The following is a 19,042-nucleotide window of genomic DNA, read 5'->3' as shown; positions in this document are numbered from 1 at the left end:
AAAAGATGCTTAACATCACTCATTATCAGATAAATGCAAATCAAAACCACAATGAGGTACCATTTCATGCCAGTCAGAATGGCTGTGATCCAAAAGTCTACAAGCAATAAATGCTGGAGAGATTGTGGAGAAAAGGGAACCCTCTTACACTGTTGGTGGGAATGCAAACTAGTACAGCCACTATGGAGAACAGTGTGGAGATTCCTTAAAAAACTGCAAATAGAACTGCCATATGACCCATCACTCCCACTGCTGGGCATACACACCAAGGAAACCAGAAGCGAAAGAGACACGTGTACCCCAATGTTCATTGCAGCACTGTTTATAATAGCCAGGACATGGAAGCAACCTAGATGTCCTTCAGCAGATGAATGGATAAGAAAGCTGTGGTACATATACACAATGGAGTATTACTCAGCCATTAAAAAGAATCCATTTGAATCAGTTCTAATGAGGTGGATGAAACTGGAGCCTATTATACAGAGTGAAGTAAGCCAGAAAGAAAAACACCAATACAGTATACTAACGCATATATATATGGAATTTAGCAAGACGGTAACGATAGCCCTGTATGTGAGATAGCAAAAGAGACACAGATGTAGAGAACAGTCTTTTGGACTCTGTGGGAGAGGAAGAGGGTGGGATGATTTGGGAGAATGGCATTGAAACATGTATAATATCATATAAAAAACAAATTGCCAGTCCAGGTTCGATGCAGGATATCGGATGCTTGGGGCCGGTGCACTGGGACGACCCAGAGGGATGGTACAGGGAGGGAGGTGAGAGGGGGGTTCAGGATGGGGAACACGTGTATACCTGTGGTGGATTCATGTTGATGTATGGCAAAACCAATACAATACTGTAAAGTAATTATCCTCCAAGTAAAATAAATTTAAATAAAAAAAAAAGAGTTTATAAACCAGTCATTACACTGACTATGGAACAGACAGTATCTTTTCCAAGGTGGATGGACCAAGATGGGCCCAGTTAGAAAAAGCTTGTGACACCTGTAACTTGTATGTTGTCTGAGATGACATTTGTGCTACAGTGCAGGTGCACGTGACCCAGATACATGGCTGAGCTTTAAATAAGGAGGCAGAGGGTCTCCACACATGGGGCTTTTTTTGACTTCTCTTCCTTCCCCACTTGTTTGTTTCAGAAAAGTATCAATCTCAAAACTTAAGACAACTTAAATAACTTCTCCAGAGCCCTCTATAAACAACTGCATTAAATTAGTTTATGACTTTATGGGTGGAAGTGAGGATCTAAAACCAAAATCATCTCTCAGTGTGACACAATAAAAATAGCTAATCACATGGCTTGGGTTTTAAAAGTGTATAAAGACGCAAGTTCAGAAAATACTTTATATATCAAGACAAGATTGTTTTCCTTCAATGACAGGTGCACAATCAAACTAACATCTTTGTATCTTATGACCTGTGTCAAGGGAGGAAGCCTGGAGCCCTCTTTAACTGTGTTAATTAATTAATCCATTCCTTGTCATCTGCCCCATCTTGTAATAGAATCACTGCATCAAAACTTTCTCTTTTATTTTTTCAATAAAGAAATTAATTCTAGTGCTATTATTTTGTGTGGAAAAGGAGAGTATTTTTAGCTAAAGAGACCAGTCCTTGAGCACATTAACTGGAATAAAGGACAACATGCTAATATTAGCCACACTAAGCCTTTTAAACATAACATATGATCTTAAGCTGATTCTGACTTTTATTCAAAATGAAAAATAGCTCCCTCTAGTTAGCCACAGTAAAGCTGGGACATATTTCTTGCATCATCACTACTCTGTGATTTCAATATAGTTAAAAATAGCTTAAACAGTTCATTCCATTTGCAGTCTATTTGTTTTGCTTTAATTTCATACTATACTGACAATTACTCAGCTTCATTAACTACTTAGGAAATTTCTCAAGTACACTACAAGAAACATCAGGCAAGAACTAATAAATTACAGCATGTACTGTTCTTGAAGTCAATCCTGAAAGAGCCTTTTCATGAAATTCACATGCTAAGCCCTTAAAGCACTGTAGGGTCAATCCACATCAGGATTCTTGCTTCTGACCCTTGTATTGGAAAGAAGATTCATGACGAACCTAAACATCACCACTGTGTGTCAATTATATAGAAAGCATTTTGCTAGACGTTAAAGACAAACTTAAAAATAATTCCTGTACTCTAGGAGTTTACAGTATACTTGGAGTAAAAGCGAGTATGTAAAACACAGGAAAAAACTGACAGAAGAAAAGAGGTTTTTGGGAAAAGTCACTCTTGAGTTTGATGGTAAGAGAAGTGATCAGAGGAAGCACCTTCTGGCTTGGGCTTGGGGCAGAGGGGAAAGGAAAACAGGAGCACAGGCATGGCAGTGGCAAGACAGGATGAAGGGATGTGGAAGGGTCATTTGGCTGCTACAGAGTTTCTGTGGGGAAATAATGCTGCACATAGTATTTAAAAACTAACTCCTGTGATTTTATATAGTGCAGTGTGTATATGTCAATCGCAACCTCCCAATTTATCCTCCCTCCTTCCCCTACTCCGATAACCATAGCTACTAAGGACACACTGTATAGTATAGGGAACTGAATTCAATACTCAGTAATGACCTATATGGGAAGAGAATTTTTTTAAAAAAGAATGGATATATGTGTATGCATAACTGATTCACTTTGCTGTATACCTGATACTGATACATTATAAATCAATTACATTCCAATAAAAAATTAAAAAAACACAGAAAAAATAAAATTAATTAGCTCATCAAGCACTTACTAATGCCAGACAGTATCCCAGGTGCTGGCCACGGTGAACTACACAGGTCAGACTCCTCCCCTCCCTGAGCCTACATCATGGTGTCAGGGCACCTGCTCTGAAGAAAATAAACATGGGACATGATGGGAGGGATTAGGCAGGGTGGGTGTCTACCCTAGATCTGGGGGTAAGGCAAAATCTGTCTGAAGAGGAATACTTTGAGCTAAGACAAGGTAAGAAACCACCACCGTCCTTCACAGAGGGGAGAGCAGGCACAGAGGGCCTGAGTCAGGAATGACTTTGGATCTTTCAAAGCACCCAAAGGTCATCGATGGGGCTAACCAAAGGTACTAGCAAATCCTCTGAGAGAGGATTCCTTCAAATTGCCCCTATTTTCAGAACCACTTTTTCATGGTCTTCTATGAGGATGATGGTATGTTAGCTAAGCCATATTCCCTGGGGATATGGCAGGTGGGATTTCTGCCTGACACTGCCCTCATTTTCTCCACAGCTCCACCCACCTGGCACCAGTAACGGAGCCCCATGTTTTGTCCACTGTTGAATTCCCAGTGTCTTGAACAGTGCTCGGTGTATTCAAGTTGCTCAGGAAGTGCTTGTGGAATGAATGCATTGAGTATCAGTGAGAGATAAGATCTCTTCCTCCTTAGAGTGGTCCAAAACGAGAGGCAGGGATAAGGAAAGACAAGACGGGCCAGGAAGTGAATCAGAATGCCTAACTTCAGTTCTAGTTGAGGAATGGATAAAGAAGGTGTGGTGTATTTATACAGTGAAATAATCCTTAGCCATACAAAGGAACAAAGTTGGGTCATTTCTGTAGAGACATGGATGGACCTGGAGACTGTCATACAGACTGAAGTCAGTCAGAAAGAGAAAAGCAAATATCATATATTAACGCATTTATGTGGAACCTGAAAAAATTGGTAGACGACCTTATTTACAAAGTAGAAATAGAAACAGGTGTAGAGAAAAAATACGTATGGATACCAAGGAGGAAAGGTGGAGTGGAATGAATTAGGAGCCTGGGATTGACATACATGCATTATTGATACTATATATAGAACAGGTAACTAACGAGAACCTGCTGTATAGCTCAGGGACCTCTACTCAATGCTCTATGGTGACCTGAACGGGAGGAAAAGAAAATATGGCTTTTTTTTTTTTTTTAAGGAAATTCAAAAAGGAGGGAATATATGTACACGTGAAGCTGATTCCCTGGGCTATACAGCAGAAACTGAAAGAACACTGCAAAGCAACGATATCCCCCAAAAAACTTTAGAAAGTAAAACACAGACTGCTAACCTCAGTGTACTCATCTTTCTCAGGTGAAGGGGGTCCCCGGCCCTTGCACACTCCTCTCAGGAACTTTTCTTTTTCATTGAAGCGGAGTTGATTTATAACGTTGTGTTCCTTTCTGCTATACAGAAGTAATTCAGTCATACACATCTTTCTGTTCTTTTTCATATTCTTTTCCATCGTGGTTTCATACTGTTCTCCATGACAGGATATTGCTTATAATTCCCTGTGATGGACTTTTCTTGATGTGAGCAGCTTACCCATTCCATCAGGAACCTTCCTTCCTTCGCTTCCTCCGCTGAAATACCTGAAAGTAACTTTTGGTTGCAACTCCACCTCTCATTACTCCACTTGTTTGATAAAGGGGAAGAAATATTTTTTTTTATTTTTTTTAAATTTTACTTTACAATACTCCGGGAGTTGGTGATGGACAGGGAGTCCTGGCGTGCTGTGATTCATGGGGTCACAAAGAGTCGGGCACAACTGAGCGACTGAACTGAACTGAATTGTATTGGTTTTGCCATACATTGACATGAATCTGCCACAGGTGTATAGGAGTTCCCAATTCTGAACCCCTCTCCCACCTCCCTCCCCATATCATCTCTCTGGGTCATCCCAGTGCACCAGCACCAAGAATCCTGTATCCTGTATCGAACCTAGACTGATGATTCATTTCTTACATGATAGTATACATTTTCCAATGCCATTCTCCCAAATCATCCCACCCTCTCCCTCTCCCACAGAGTCCAAAAGTCTGTTCTATACATCTGTGTCTCTTTTGCTGTCTCGCATACAGGGTTATCATTACCATCTTTCTAAATACTTTTTAAAAAAGAAGAGAAATAAAGAAGAAATATTGTTTTTTAAAAAAGAATACAGTCCCTTCTGTTTTGGAACTTTACCTACATTTCCTTTGCCCTCATACATAACTGAGTATTTTTTGAAATGGGTATCTTTTATTTGTTGGGTATACAGTTTAATTATTAAAGTAAACCTTATTAACTATATTAACCCATCCTATACAAATGTGGGAGGGGGAAGAACAGTATTTAAATATGTCAAAGACAGAAGTATGTTAGGCCTCCTCCAGCATTTTTTTTTTTTTTTTGCCACACCAATCTTCCTCTGGGATCTTAGTTCCCAGACCAGGGACGACCGTGACCCCTGTAGTGCTAACCACTGACCACCAGAGAAGTCCTCTAACTTAACTATTTCTTGTTTGTTGCTTACAAATAAGACCCCACTACACCCTCCTTGCAGCTCCCTCTGCCTGTCTGCCTTCCAATGGCAAGATGTCCTTTACGCCTTGTTGTTATTGTTTAATCACTCAATTGTGTCCAACTCTTTGCGACCCCATCAACTGCAGCATGCCAGGCTTCTCTGTCCTTCATTATCTCCCTGAGTTTCCTCAAACTCATGTCAGTTGAGTCAGTGATGCCATCCAACCGTCTCATCCTCTGTCACCCCCTCTTCCTCTTGCCCTCAATTTTTCTGAGCATCAGGGTCTTTTCCAATGAGTCAGCTCTTTGTATCAGGTGGCCAAAGTATCAGAGCTTCAGCATCAGTCCTTCCAATGAATATTCAGGGTTGATTTCCTTTAGGATTGATTTGTTTGACCTTCCTGCTGTCCAAAGGGCTTTCAAGAGTCCTATTTCTTCATGGCAAATAGATGGGGAAAATGTGGAAACAGTGTCAGATTTCAATTTCTTGGGCTCCAAAGTAAATGCAAGATCATGACTGCAGCCATGAAATTAAGACTCTTGCTCCTTGGAAGGATAACTATGTCAAACCTTTATGCCCACTTTTGTGCAAAAAAAGCTAGTTCCATTCTGCAATGTTTCTGTCCCTTGAAGACAAGGAATTATCACTTACTATTTGCAAAATTGTTTTTCTTTGTTCAGGAGTCTCGCACTCGACCATCTACAGAGGTTGGGCCTGGGTGAGGAGGGCAGACGGGCATGTGGAGGTGGACATGTGATGAGATGAGCAGCTTTCATACTATCTAAGTGGGGGTCCGAGTCCTGCTTGGCAAGCCAAGCGCTCAGATCATTCTACCGACGGCCTTGGCCCTCCAGCTTCCGGTCCAGGGCCTGGGGCATGGGAGGGGCTGATGGAGACAGAGGACTTTCTTCTTACACAGTTTATTCCCCTATACTGCCCCAGAAATGAAAGGTGAAGAGGGAAGAGATGAGTAAGTGGGGAGGGGAGGGGGAAAAGGAGGTGGTCAGAAGCTAGAAACTACCGCAACTCCACAGTTCAGTGGAATAGAGGGAGGGGAGAAATCAGACCTGAAAGCAGGAGCAAGGCAACCGGGGAGGGGAGGAGAGGCTGGGCATAGAGGGGTAAGCAGAGGGAGCCAGTGCTGGGGGTGTGAGCCAGGCACACCCCACGCCCTGCCCGTCAGTCACCCACCCCAGCCTGGCTGGATCAAGGCCCGGGCACCGAAGTCACCTCCTATGGCTCAAGAATATTGATCAGCCCCTCGGGAAGCAAGGGTGGGGCATGTCTCAGTCTCACTCCAACCCTCCGGGGCCCTGTGGGGACACTGATTCCAGCCTGAACAACCTGGACCGGCCCGCAAGATGCAGCCCCTCTCAGGCAAGCCTCCTGGAGCTTTAGGACTTTAGGTGCAGAGGGATCTTGAAGGGACGGTTCCTTGGGCAGAGCGGCCTGGGGAGAGCCCCTCACTGAAGTCAGCTGGACTATGGCGGCCCTCAGTAGGGATAAAACAAGGGCAGGCAGCCCTCCATGGTCTGAAGCGGCTGATAACTGCCTCCTGCACTTCTCTACTGGCACTGCCATCAGATGAGCAGCTCTGAGCCCAGAGGGCAGGGTGGGCTGAGCTCACAAGCTGGTCAAACAAGGTCCCCCATGTAGCCGCACTCAGCTCTCACTTGAGAGACTCAGAAAGGGGTACGGAGACTTAAACTCTCTCTTACCAACAGTCTCTGAACCCAAACAATTAAAGGTTCAGAGCTACACAGTCAGTGAAAATTCACCCAAAATGCATTTAAAAAAAAAATTGGGCTCTGAAACAATACAAACATGCTTTTTAAATACACTTTTCATTCTCTATTACTCAACCATTAAAAAGAATGAAACAATTTCATTTGTAGCAACATGGATGGGCCTAGAAATTATCATACTAAGTGAGCTAACTTGGACAGAAGGAGACAAATACTACACAATATATATACATGGAATTTAAAGCACTGATTAGACACAGTACAAATAACCTATCTATGAAACAGAAAAAGACTCACAGACATAGAGAATGGACTTGTGATTGCCAAGGGGGAGAGTGAGTGGAGGGATGGATTGGGAGTTTGGGACTAGCAGATACAAACTAGTATATATCAGATGGAGAAACAACCTCCTACTGTATAGCACAGGAATCATATTCAATATCCTATGATAAACTACAATGGGAAACAATATGAAAAAAATAGATCAATATATTTGTATAACTAAGTCACCGTGGTACAGTAGAAATTAACCTAGCACTGTAAATCAACCATACCTCAATAAAATTAATAAATATATATACTTTTAATTATAAAATATTCGGTTCAGTTGCTCAGTGTCCGACTCTGCAACCCCAGGGACCAAAGCATGCCAGGCCTCCCTGTCTATCATCAACTCCCAGAGTTTACCCAAAATCATGTCCATTGAGTCTGTGATGCCATCCAACCATCTCCTCTGTCATCCCCTTCTCCTGCCTTCAGTCTTTCCCAGCTTCAGGGTCTTTTTCAAATGAGTCAATTCTTTGCATCGGGTGGCCAAAGTATTAGAGTTTCAGCTTCAACATCAGTCTTTCCAATGAACACCCAGGACTGATCTCCTTTAGGATGGACTGGCTGGATCTCCTTGCGGTCCAAGGGACTCTCAAGAGTCTTCTCCAACACCACAGTTCAAAAGCATCAATTCTTCGGCGCTCAGCCTTCTTTACAGTCCAACTCTCACATCCATACATGACTACTGGAAAAACCACAGCTTTAAATAGACAGACCTTTGTTGGCAACGTAATGTCTCTGCTTTTTAATATGCTATCTGGGTTGGTCATAACTTTCCTTTCAAACAGTAAGCATCTTTTAATTTCATGGCTGCAATCACCATCTGCAGTGATTTTGAAGCCCCCAAAAGTAAAGTCTGACACTGTTTCCACTGTTTCCCCATCTATTTCCCATGAAGTGATGGGACCAGAAGGCATGATCTTAGTTTTCTGAATGTTGAGCTTTAAGCCAACTTTTTCACTCTCCTCTTGCGCTTTCATCAAGAGGCTCTTTAGTTCTTCTTCACTTTCTGCCATAAGGGTCGTGTCATCTGCATATCTGAAGTTATTGATATTTCTCCTGGCAATCTTGATTTCAGCTTGTGCTTCATCTGGCCCAGTGTTTCTCATGATGTGCTCTGCATATAAGTTAAATAAGCAGGATGACAATATACAGCCTTGACATACTCCTTTCCTGATCTGGAATCAGTCTGTTATTCCATGTCCAGTTTCCAGTTCTAACTGTTGCTTCCTGAGCTGAATACAGATTTCTCAAGAGGCAGGACAGGCGGTCTGGTATGCCCATCTCTTTCAGAATTTTCCACAGTTTATTGTGATCCACACAGTGAAAGGCTTTGGCATAGTCAATAAAGCAGAAATAGATGTTTTTCTGGAATTCTCCTGCTTTTTCGATGATCCAGCAGATGTTGGCAACTTGATCTCTGGTTCCTCTGCCTTTTCTAAAACCAGCTGGAACATTTGGAAGTTCACAGTTCACTTATTGTTGAAGTCTGTCTTGGAGAATTTAAAGCATTGCTTAATTCATGTGTAAGATGAGGGCAATTGTGCGATAGTTTGATCATTCTTTGGCATTGCCTTTCTTTTGGATTGGAATGAAAACTGACCTTTTCCAGTCCTGTGGCCACTGCTGAGTTTTCCAAATTTGCTGACATACTGAGTGCAGCACTTTGACATCATCATCTTTTAGAATTTGAAATAGCTCCACTGGAATTCTATCACCTCGACTAGGTTTGTTTATAGTGATGCTTCCTAAGGCCCACTTGACTTTGCATTCCAGGATATCTGGCTCTAGGTGAGTGATCACACCATTGTGATCATCTGGGTCATGAAGATCTTTTTTGTACAGTTCTTCTGTGTATTCTTGCCACCTCTTCTTAATATCTTCTGCTTCTGTTAGGTCCATACCATTTCTGTCCTTTATTGAGCCCATCTTTGTGTGACATGTTCCCTTGGTATCTCTAATTTTCTTGAAGAGATCTCTAGTCTTTCCTATTCTATTGTTTTCCTCTATTTCTTTGCATTGATCACTGAGGAAGGCTTTCTACTCTCTCCTTGCTATTATTTGGAACTCTGCATTCAAATGGCTATATCTTTCCTTTTCTCCTTTGCTTTTAACTTCTCTTCTTTTCACAGCTATTTATAAGACCTCCTTGACAGCCATTTTGCTTTTTTGCATTTCTTTTTCTTTGGGATGGTCTTGATTCCTGTCTCCTGTACAATGTCACGAACCTCCGTCCATAGTTCATCAGGCACTCTATCTATCAGACCTAGTCCCTTAAATCTATTTCTCACTTCCACTGTATAATCATAAGGGATTTGATTTAGGTCATACTTGAATGGTTTAGTGGTTTTCCTTTGCTTGCTTGCTAAGGCGCTTCAGTCGTGTCCGACTGTGCGACCCCATGGACAGCCACCCACCCTACTTTCTTCAATTTCAGTCTGAATTTGGCAATAAGGAGTTCATTATCTGAGCCACAGTCAGCTCCTGGTCTTATTTTTGCTGACTGTATAGAGCTTCTCCATCTTTGGCTGCAAAGAATATAATCAATCTGATTTTGGTGTTGACCAGATGGTGATGTCCATGTGTAAAGCCTTCTCTTGTGTTGTTGGAAGAGGGTGATTGCTATGACCAGTGCGTTCTCTTTGCCCTGCTTCATTGTGTACTCCAAGGCCAAATTTGCCTGTTACTCCAGGTGTTTCTTGACTTTCCACTTTTGCATTGCAGTCCCCTATAATGAAAAGGACATCTTTTTTGGGTGTTAGTTCTAAAAGGTCTTGTAGGTCTTTATAGACCCTTTCAACTTCAGCTTCTTCAGCATTACTGATCGGGTCATAGACTTGGATTACTGTGATTGAATGATTTGCCTTGGAAACGAACAGAGATCATTCTGTCATTTTTGAGACTGCATCCAAGTACTACATTTTGGACTCTTTTATTGACTATGATGGCTACTCCATTTCTTCTAAGGGATTCTTGCTTACAATAGTAGATATAATGGTCATCTGAGTTAAATTCACCCATTCCGGTCCATTTTAGTTTGCTGATTCCTCAAATGTTGATGTTCACTTTTGCCATCTCCTGTTTGACCACTTCCAATTTGCCCTGATTCATGGATCTAACATTCCAAGTTCCTATGCAATATTGCTCTTTACAGCATCAGACCTTGCTTCTTACACCAGTCACATCCACAACTTGGTGTTGTTTTTGCTTTGGCTCCATCCCTTCATTCTTTCTGGAGTTATTTCTCCTCTCTTCTCCAGTAGCATACTGGGCACCTACCAACCTGGGGAGTTCATCTTTCAGTGTCCTATCTTTCTGACTTTTCATAATGTTCATGGGGTTCTCAAGGCAAGAATACTAAAGTGGTTTGCCATTCCCTTCTCCAGTGGACCACATTTTGTCAGAACTCTCCACCATGACCCATCTGTCTTATTGGCTGGACTTAAAAGAGAACAAAACACTGAACCTTCATTTCAGAAGTTACAAAAATTTGAAGAAATTTCATTACAGGCTTAAATGGGAGTTTTAATATATGTATTGAAATCGATAAGAAATTTGAATACTTGCAGTGATCTGAAGCCATATTTGATAAGCTGTTTCAAGGCAAAATTGAATAATGAATCATTTAATACACATTTGAAAGTTTTGAGTTTATAATAAAAATTCTAGTATTCTAATTTAAAGTATTAACTCATATCTTCACCCCAAAGTTTAATAAAAACTTTAAAATAATATTCTCCTTATTCCCTACTTCGCATCTTTCCTTTAGCTCCAATAACAGCTGAAGGATAAGATCTTTGGGAACTCTCAGAATCATTTCACAGTTGAAAGCAAACACACAATCAACTATTCAAGTTTTCTTCTCCATTTTAAATATAGCTACACCTCTATTGGTGAAAACAAATCATTTCTGCATCACAGTCTTGGTCATAAACTTTAACCTCATAAATAGCAATGATAATTAAAAATCTCTCTTGATGAATAGATTATTTGGTGCATTTGCTCAATACTTCATTTATTCCACAAATATTTATGGAGAACATGCTATGCCTTGGACACAATGCCAAGGGCTGGAAATTAACAAATGATTAAGACAGAGGTTGTGATTTCAAGGAGGAGGTGCTATCAAACAGGGGAGGGATACGGACACTGACAAAGAGCTGCCAACACAGGTAAGAGGTGTCCAAGAAGTTGAGGGTGAGTGGGAGAGCAAGGGTGGGCCCCATCAGTGCATTCTATCCTCAGCTGAATGGCATGCATTACTCCCTGCACAAAAAGGCACCTTGTCTCCTTCTCTTTGGTAAAAGGTATGGGCACTGACTGGGGGGAATGCGGAGGCATGTTCAGAAGTTGTTGGCAGGCCTGGGAGAAGCATGTTCAAGCCTTCCAGCCCCCATTTTACTGGGACTGTGATAGCATTTAGCACTGGTCACCACAGCTCCTTTTCCAAAGTTCTCTCTTTCCCTGGAATCTGTGAGATAACACTCTCGTATCTTTCTTCTTTTAACTCCCACCTCTAAGATGTATTTGAAAATTTCTCGCTCCAGCAGGACCTCTCATTAGGCTTCTGATCTGTACAGTTAACTGACCATTTGGCATCTCCTCTTAGACAATGAGTCAAAGGCAATTCAATCTTAACACATTTAAAACTGGCCTCATGCTCTTCCCTCTCAAACCCTGGTCCTCTAATCCAGCTCTTTAACCCAGTGAGTGGTGCCATGTCTTCCCTGGTACTTATGGCTGAGGCCTGAAAGTCATCTTGCACACCTACTTCCTCTTCCTCCTCTCCAATTTCTATCAGAATCCAACCACCCACAACTCACGCTGATTCTGCCACTGGGCATCTTTGTATGGTATCCAGGTCCATTGTGATGCTGCCTTGCATTCAGTGCTGGTCCCTCAGCCTGAATCAACTCTCCTCCTCCTGTACTTCCTGGCCCTGGATGACACTAGCTTCATCAATCCCAGGGAATCCTTCACTCTCTAGACCAATACCTCTCCTTAACTGCTCTCAAAGTACTCTTCTTCCAGTACTTATCACAATTATGATCTTAGAATTTTTTTATAATGTCTGTTTCTTCCATTAGACTATATATTCCATGAGATAGGGTATATTAATATATTTCACAATTCAAAATCACTGCTTAGAAAATTGATGAGTGTTAGTAAATATCTCCTCAATAAATGCAGGATGAAGGACGCATATACAAACTTCAGCTGTACCCATACTCTGCAACTTATTAATTTCCCTAAAATATATAGGGTCTGTGATAGCACCTTGTGATTGAGTCACCACAACAACTCTATTTGTTGATGGGATTTGACCAAAAGGCTTTATGCCATTTCCAAATGTTTACTGGGAATAGGTTTTCCTCCCAACTGTGAAAAATGCAAAAAAAAATTTTTTTCTGCCTTGCTCTTTCTACTTGAGAGAAAACATAATAAGTCTAGGCTGCAGTTGAGGTCAGAGCTTTTAAGAACAGGGAACAAAATGTTCATTCTAGTAATTATTCAATGTCATATTATTTAATTACTTATAATGTTAGAAGGGAATTTTTTGGTTATTTCCATTTTATTTCTATGAATATTTTCTAGAATAAATAAATGCATAGAGCTTATATGACCTTTTCATCTGTATTCGGTTTCTTGTCTACTTCTAAAAAACCTTCAATGACATTAATTTTATCAGCGTCTGTGAATGGATAAAATGTGGTCAATTCTACTTGGTAAAAATAAAAGAAACAAATATGGTAATTATGTTCTATAAAGTTACAGCAGACACAAAAATAGCTAATACTGAGCTATGTCTCCTTCAAAGGGACATACAGGGTGAGGTTCCTGAGAGCTACCACTCATAACATTTTCATCAACTGATCTACACCTAATCTTGCTTTGTGTGTACTTCTGTTTAAAAGACACCCTATTAACATATATTGTGGATTCATTAATACTGAGCTCATAGCGAACAGTCCCGTTACTCATGCCTGATAGAAGCTTATCGAACATCTTTATTTTTTCCCTAAAAAATACATCACACCCCTCACAGCCTTCTTGCACTTAGGAACACCAGAAAGCACTACAGCATTCTGTTCATGGGTCATCTTAAACAGTGAAATCATCAGAAAAAAGCACAACAATGCAAAAATGGTACTAAATAGACCATGTAAAAGATACTTGTTTACCGTATGAGAACTGAAACAAGGCGGCAGAATCTCAGCTGAAATGCACACGTCAGGCACCTCAAACTTACTGGGTTTACAGATAAATGTGCCAGAAGACCAATGCACAAATACAGAAGCTGAAAATAATGAGATAAAGTCTACACACATACAATGTGGAATATTATCCAGCCGTGAAATGAAATTCTGATACCTGCTACAGTAAGGATGACCCTTGAAAACTTTATGCTAAGTGAAATAAGCCAGACCAAAAAAAAAGGACACATATTACATGGTTCCATTTATATGAAATATCTAGAATAGGCAAGTTATCAGGGCTTTGGGGGAAAGGAGGATGCTGAGTTATTGCTCAACGGGTCTAGAGTTTCTGTTTGAGATGATGAAAAAAGTACTGGAGATGGGTGGTGATGGAGCACAACAAAGTCAATGTAATGAATGCTACTGTTGTACCACGAATGGTTAAAGAGGAACACTTTATATTAAACACACTTTACAATAAAGAATCAAAACAGTCACTGAATAAGATTAAATGGATCATTTGAATCTTCTGTTAAAACCTGAAGGAGACATCTGGATGGAACTAAGAGATTCTAATTTACCCACATGTCCTCTTAAAGCAAAGACCCTCCTTAATATGCTTTCTTTTTTTTTCTTGGCCACACTGAGCAGCTTACAGGATCTCAGTTCCCCAGCCAGGGATCAAACCCGGGCTCCCAGCAGTGGAAGCACAGTGGCCTAACCAGTGGACCCTCGGGGAATCCCAAAATGTTTTCCTTTTGGTTTATAGACCACATTGAAAAACAAGCTTCCTATTTAATAATATCAGCTGATTATTGAGGAAAACAAACAAATTAAAACATGCATGTCAGTTGTTTGGCCTCACTTCATGCTTTTGGTAAAATTTATGTACTCATAGAATTATTTGTTCTGATTGCCAAAAGAAGGGTCACCCCAGGAACCAACAACTGATGCTCCTCATTTATCTTGAACTAAAATTGCCTCTCTGGTCCGCTATATTTGGGTGAAATGATTTTCTCAGGAAAACTACCACCAGTACAGTTTAGGTATTTAGGCACTACGTGTCCACCGTGAATCTTTCATGTCCCTTCTCTCTCTTAGCTCACCAATCTAATTCTCCTCTGCTTCCTCCCCTATTTTCATATCTCTAGAGAGAGCCATCTGTTAGAATATGGCTGTGGTTACTATCATCATTCAAATGTTCCTTTTTATTTTAAGTATTTCTTGACCCAACAATTACAAAGAAGCATGGCTAGATATAAACATAAACGGAATGTGCTAATGTAGAATGCAAACAATATTAAAATGTTAAACTTAACATAGGGAGGAATTCATGGCCAAAGAAAAGTCTATTACAGTTCTTTCAATCTTTTTAAAATGCATGATAAAACTAAAAATGTTTCACTACAGAATAACATTTTGGCTTCTCTTATGATTGCAAAGAAGGGTAATTATGATTGTCATGAAAACACATTGAGCAGCTGTATACTGTTAACAAAAGAATCATTCTATGAACGTGCTCAAAAACTGGCACTTTATACGCTCACATTTCCTAGAAATTAGACAGTCTTCCCAACTGGAGCAGACAGCAAAAGAGATGCCTTTCTATTAATTGTGGCTTTGTACCAATCAAGTTTTGGGAGCCAACTGGATTGTCTTTCTTTGGGACAATTTCTTACATATACTCAGACATGTGCATTATAATTTTATAAAAAGTAATTTTTAAGTTCTCAAATGATAGCTTTTTCTATTTGCTTTTTTTTTTTAATTTTTAAAATTTTTTGGCCTTGCTGCATGGCATGTGGGATCTTAGTTCCCCAGTAAAGGATCAAACCCATACCTACTGCAAAGAAACGTGGGCGTCTTAACCACTAGACCACCAGGAAAGTCCTGATAGCTTTTTAACTCTTGAAAAATATTGGTGGGACTTCCCTACAGTGGATAGGAGTCCGCCTGCCAACGCGGGCGATATGGGTTCGATTCCTGGTCCGGGAAGATTCCACATGCCATGGAGGAGCTAAAGCCCATTTGCCACAATTTCTGAAGCCTGCACTCTAGAGCCTGTGAGTGGCAACTATGGGGCCCATGTGCTACAACTGCTGAAGCCCACACGCCCTGGAACCTAAGCTCTATAACCAGAGGGGCCACCGCAAGAAGCCCACGCACTGCAAACAGAGAAAGTCCACGCGCTGCTCACCACAACTAGAGAAAGCCTGCGTGCAGCAATGAAGACCCAGCACAACCAAAAAAACCACACACACATATCAGTGTATTCTTTCATAAAGGTACATCTGTTTAGAAACCATTTGGAGTCTTTTCTCCTAACTGTTACGGTTGTTTGGACGGATGCGTGTGCTTTCATTTTGAGGCCAAGTAGTGAAATGTTTTCACGTTATCAGGAAAAGAACTGACTGCTTTTGAGTTCACCTTACATGCTGGACCCCCATTCACACACAGCACGAAATAAGTCAGGGTCTTTACAAATGGTATTTTGATAGAGGCTGGATTGTTATCTGTGCCATGTTTGTGTCTGCTCTTTTAAGAACAATGTAGCGTTATGTTCATTTGGATAGGTTGTGATCTGACAACTGATTTCAATAAAACATTTGCTTCACTTAAAAAAAGATCATAAAAAAGCATAATGAATAACTCTTCAGTTTATTTTATGAAGGCTAATGAATAGGTACTTACTCATTAAAGACTAGGTCTGGTGCAAAATAGAGATACTGGCTGTTTGTATGTTTGTATGATCTCCAGCTCAAGGCAAATGACGACAGACACATCCAAGAATACTGGATGAGGGTGATTTGGTCCTCAAGAGGCAGGTTTTTAAATCCTGAAGAACAGAACAATTTACCACAGAACACACTTAGCATTTAAGTACATCCCAGGAAAAAGCTTAAGTCCACCCCCACTGCCCCCTCTCTTCTCATCGACTCAAAGCAATTCCACAGTTCCTTCCAGGGTAGCTATCATGGACCTGGCCTTGTTTAACATTTTATGTTGAATTCACTCTAAATTCTCAAGAAGCATAAACTGCCAGGGCAAAGAAAACTAAGATATCCTGGACGTTTCACTGTGGATGGTGGTCTACCACCCTTCAGCTCAGTTCAGTTCAGTTGCTCAGTCGTGTCCGACGCGAGACAGAAAGAATTTGTGTTAACCTGTGCCATTTGCTTCAGCCTACTCACAACTGATATCTTCAAACCAAATATAATTTAATGACTCTCTACTACTGCATACCTGCAATAGTGGGGGAAGATTTTAGTTTTCATAAAGTGAAGTGAAAGTTAGTCACTCAGTCGAGTATGACTCTGTGACCTCATAGCCTGTAGCCCACCAGGCTCCTCTGTCCATGGAATTCTCCAGGAAAGAATACTGGAGTGGGTTGCCACTTCCTTCTCCAGGGCATCTTCCCAACCCAGGGATCGAACTCAGGTCTCCCACATTGCAGGCAGACTCTTTACTGTCTGAGCCACCAGGGAAGCTTGGTTTCCTGGTTAATTTTCATGAGTTTGCAGAGATTTAAAAAGTCTTATTCCTTGCTTCCCCTAGTCGGGAATAACCAGACTTCTGAGGCAGAATATGCATCCTTGGCAGGGCTTCCTCAATAGCTCCACGGTAAAGAATCTGCCTGCAATGCAGGAGACGCAGGTTCAGGGTCAGGAAGATGCCCTGGAGGAGGAAATGGCAACCGTCTCCAGTATTCTTGCCTGGAGAATCCCAAACACAGAAGAATCTGGCAGGCTACAGTCTATGGGGGTCTAAGAGTCAGACACGACTGAATAACTGAGCACGCATGTCCTCAGGCATCCTTGGCGCTGGTCCTGCCTCACTCAGTCTCCCTTTCTGGGCCTCAAGTCCTTCATTCGTTTCTTTTTCCACCCTCTGTACTCCAAGGGGCACCAGGGCATCCTTCTGTTCATGTAGTTTCACCTGGGCAAGCCTGCCTTCAAAGAACTGGGGCTTCTGATGATCTTTTGTTTTATGGCTGCTGGATGACCACGGGTCATCTAAGAAATGGCTTTGGATTAATGAACTGGGACAATGTGAGTGCAATTCTAAGTGATGTTTCCATAGATTAACAGGGACCTTATTAATAAAATTCTACAGCATAAAAAATGACTAAATTAGGAATTTCAAGGACAATTTAAAGGGTGCTCGAAGTAAGATGGTATTTTCAGCAAGATGCAGAGTCCCCTAAAGCTTACTTGACAGGTCTTTTTTAAAAATTAATATTTACTGGAGCATAATTGATTTACAATATTGTGTTAGTTTTAGGTGTATAGCAAATTGAATCAGTTTATATACAGAATATATAACTTTATATATATACAGTTATAATCAGGATATATATATATATATATATATATATCTCCATTCTTTTTTAGACTCTTTTCCCATAGAGGTCATTACAGAGTATTGAGTAGAGTTCCCTGTGCTATATATATGTTATATATAGATACATATAGTATGTGCGTGCATGCTCAGTTGCTTCATTCATGTCTGACTCTCTGTGACCCTGTGGACCATAGTCCATCAGGCTCCTCCATCCATGGGATTCTTCAGGCAAGAATACTGGAGTGGGTTGCCATGTCCTTCTCCAAAGAATCTTCCCAATTCAGGGACTAAAACCAGGTCTCTTACATCTCCTGCACTGGCAGGTGGGTTCTTTACCACTAGCACCACCTGAAAAGCCCATATATAGTATATATAACTATTTCATGTACAGTAGTGTGTATGTCTTAATTAACCTGGTTTAGGCTTAGATTAGCTCTTGTTATGAGCTGCTAATAATGGGCTTATTTTGGGCTTTGACACCTAGAATGTGTTTTACCTTATTAATATTACTGGGATGAAATGTTCCATTTCAATCCTCAACATAAGAAATGCATACATTATATTAACACTAGAATACTTAACTCTAACTTCTCAAGAGAGATGAGCACACTCACCAGACTTTTTCTACGCACTGAATTTGACATCGAGTTAAAAACAAAAAACTGGGTCTCAGGATTGAGACGAACGCTAACTCAATCGCACCATTGCATATGGCGCACTCTGTGGCCCTGAGGCGCCCAGTCCAGGATGGAGCCCCAGAAAGGAGAGCCCATCCTTACCTGGAAGTACCTTCGCCCACTTCACAACTTGGATCATCTGCTTGCCGGCTAAGCGGTTGAGGGTGGAGAGCAGGTTTTCGGCCGTATCTGGTTTGGAGCCGTCATAGCCTGCATACACAATCTCGGGCTCGATGGTTTCAAGGATCATAGAAGGCGAAGGTGTGAGCGCTCGCGAGATTGTGGAGAGCTGCGGGACCAGCGCCGAGTTGACCGAGGGCTCCTGCGCAGGCGCGATGTATGTAGTGCCTTCCTCCGGGCTCTGCGGGGGCGGGGGTGGGGGTGGAGGCTGCTGCGCCTGTTCCTCGTGAATCCCTTTTAACTTCCCCAACTTCTTGGACTTTCGAGCTGTAAAAACAAA

The 19,042-nt window shown here is 41.2% G+C and overlaps 1 protein-coding gene across 1 annotated transcript in view; it reads right to left on the bottom strand.

Moving 5' to 3' along the window:
* Window positions 1–19,042, bottom strand: part of NR3C2 (nuclear receptor subfamily 3 group C member 2) — a 419,058-nt gene that overhangs the window by 73,347 nt on the left and 326,669 nt on the right. Inside the window, exons 4-5 of the mRNA XM_052654629.1 lie at window positions 18,685–19,029; window positions 16,256–16,400 (exon numbers count right to left, since the gene is read on the bottom strand). Of these exons, the coding sequence (XP_052510589.1) occupies window positions 16,256–16,400; window positions 18,685–19,029 (490 nt within the window). The remainder of the gene's footprint in view (window positions 1–16,255; window positions 16,401–18,684; window positions 19,030–19,042) is intronic.

The sequence above is a fragment of the Budorcas taxicolor genome, chromosome 17 (assembly GCF_023091745.1).
Source record: "Budorcas taxicolor isolate Tak-1 chromosome 17, Takin1.1, whole genome shotgun sequence".
In the NCBI taxonomy this organism is placed as follows: Eukaryota; Metazoa; Chordata; class Mammalia; order Artiodactyla; family Bovidae; genus Budorcas; species Budorcas taxicolor.
The sequence above is the reverse complement of the archived record's forward strand: the minus strand, read 5'-3'. Positions and strand labels throughout refer to the sequence as shown.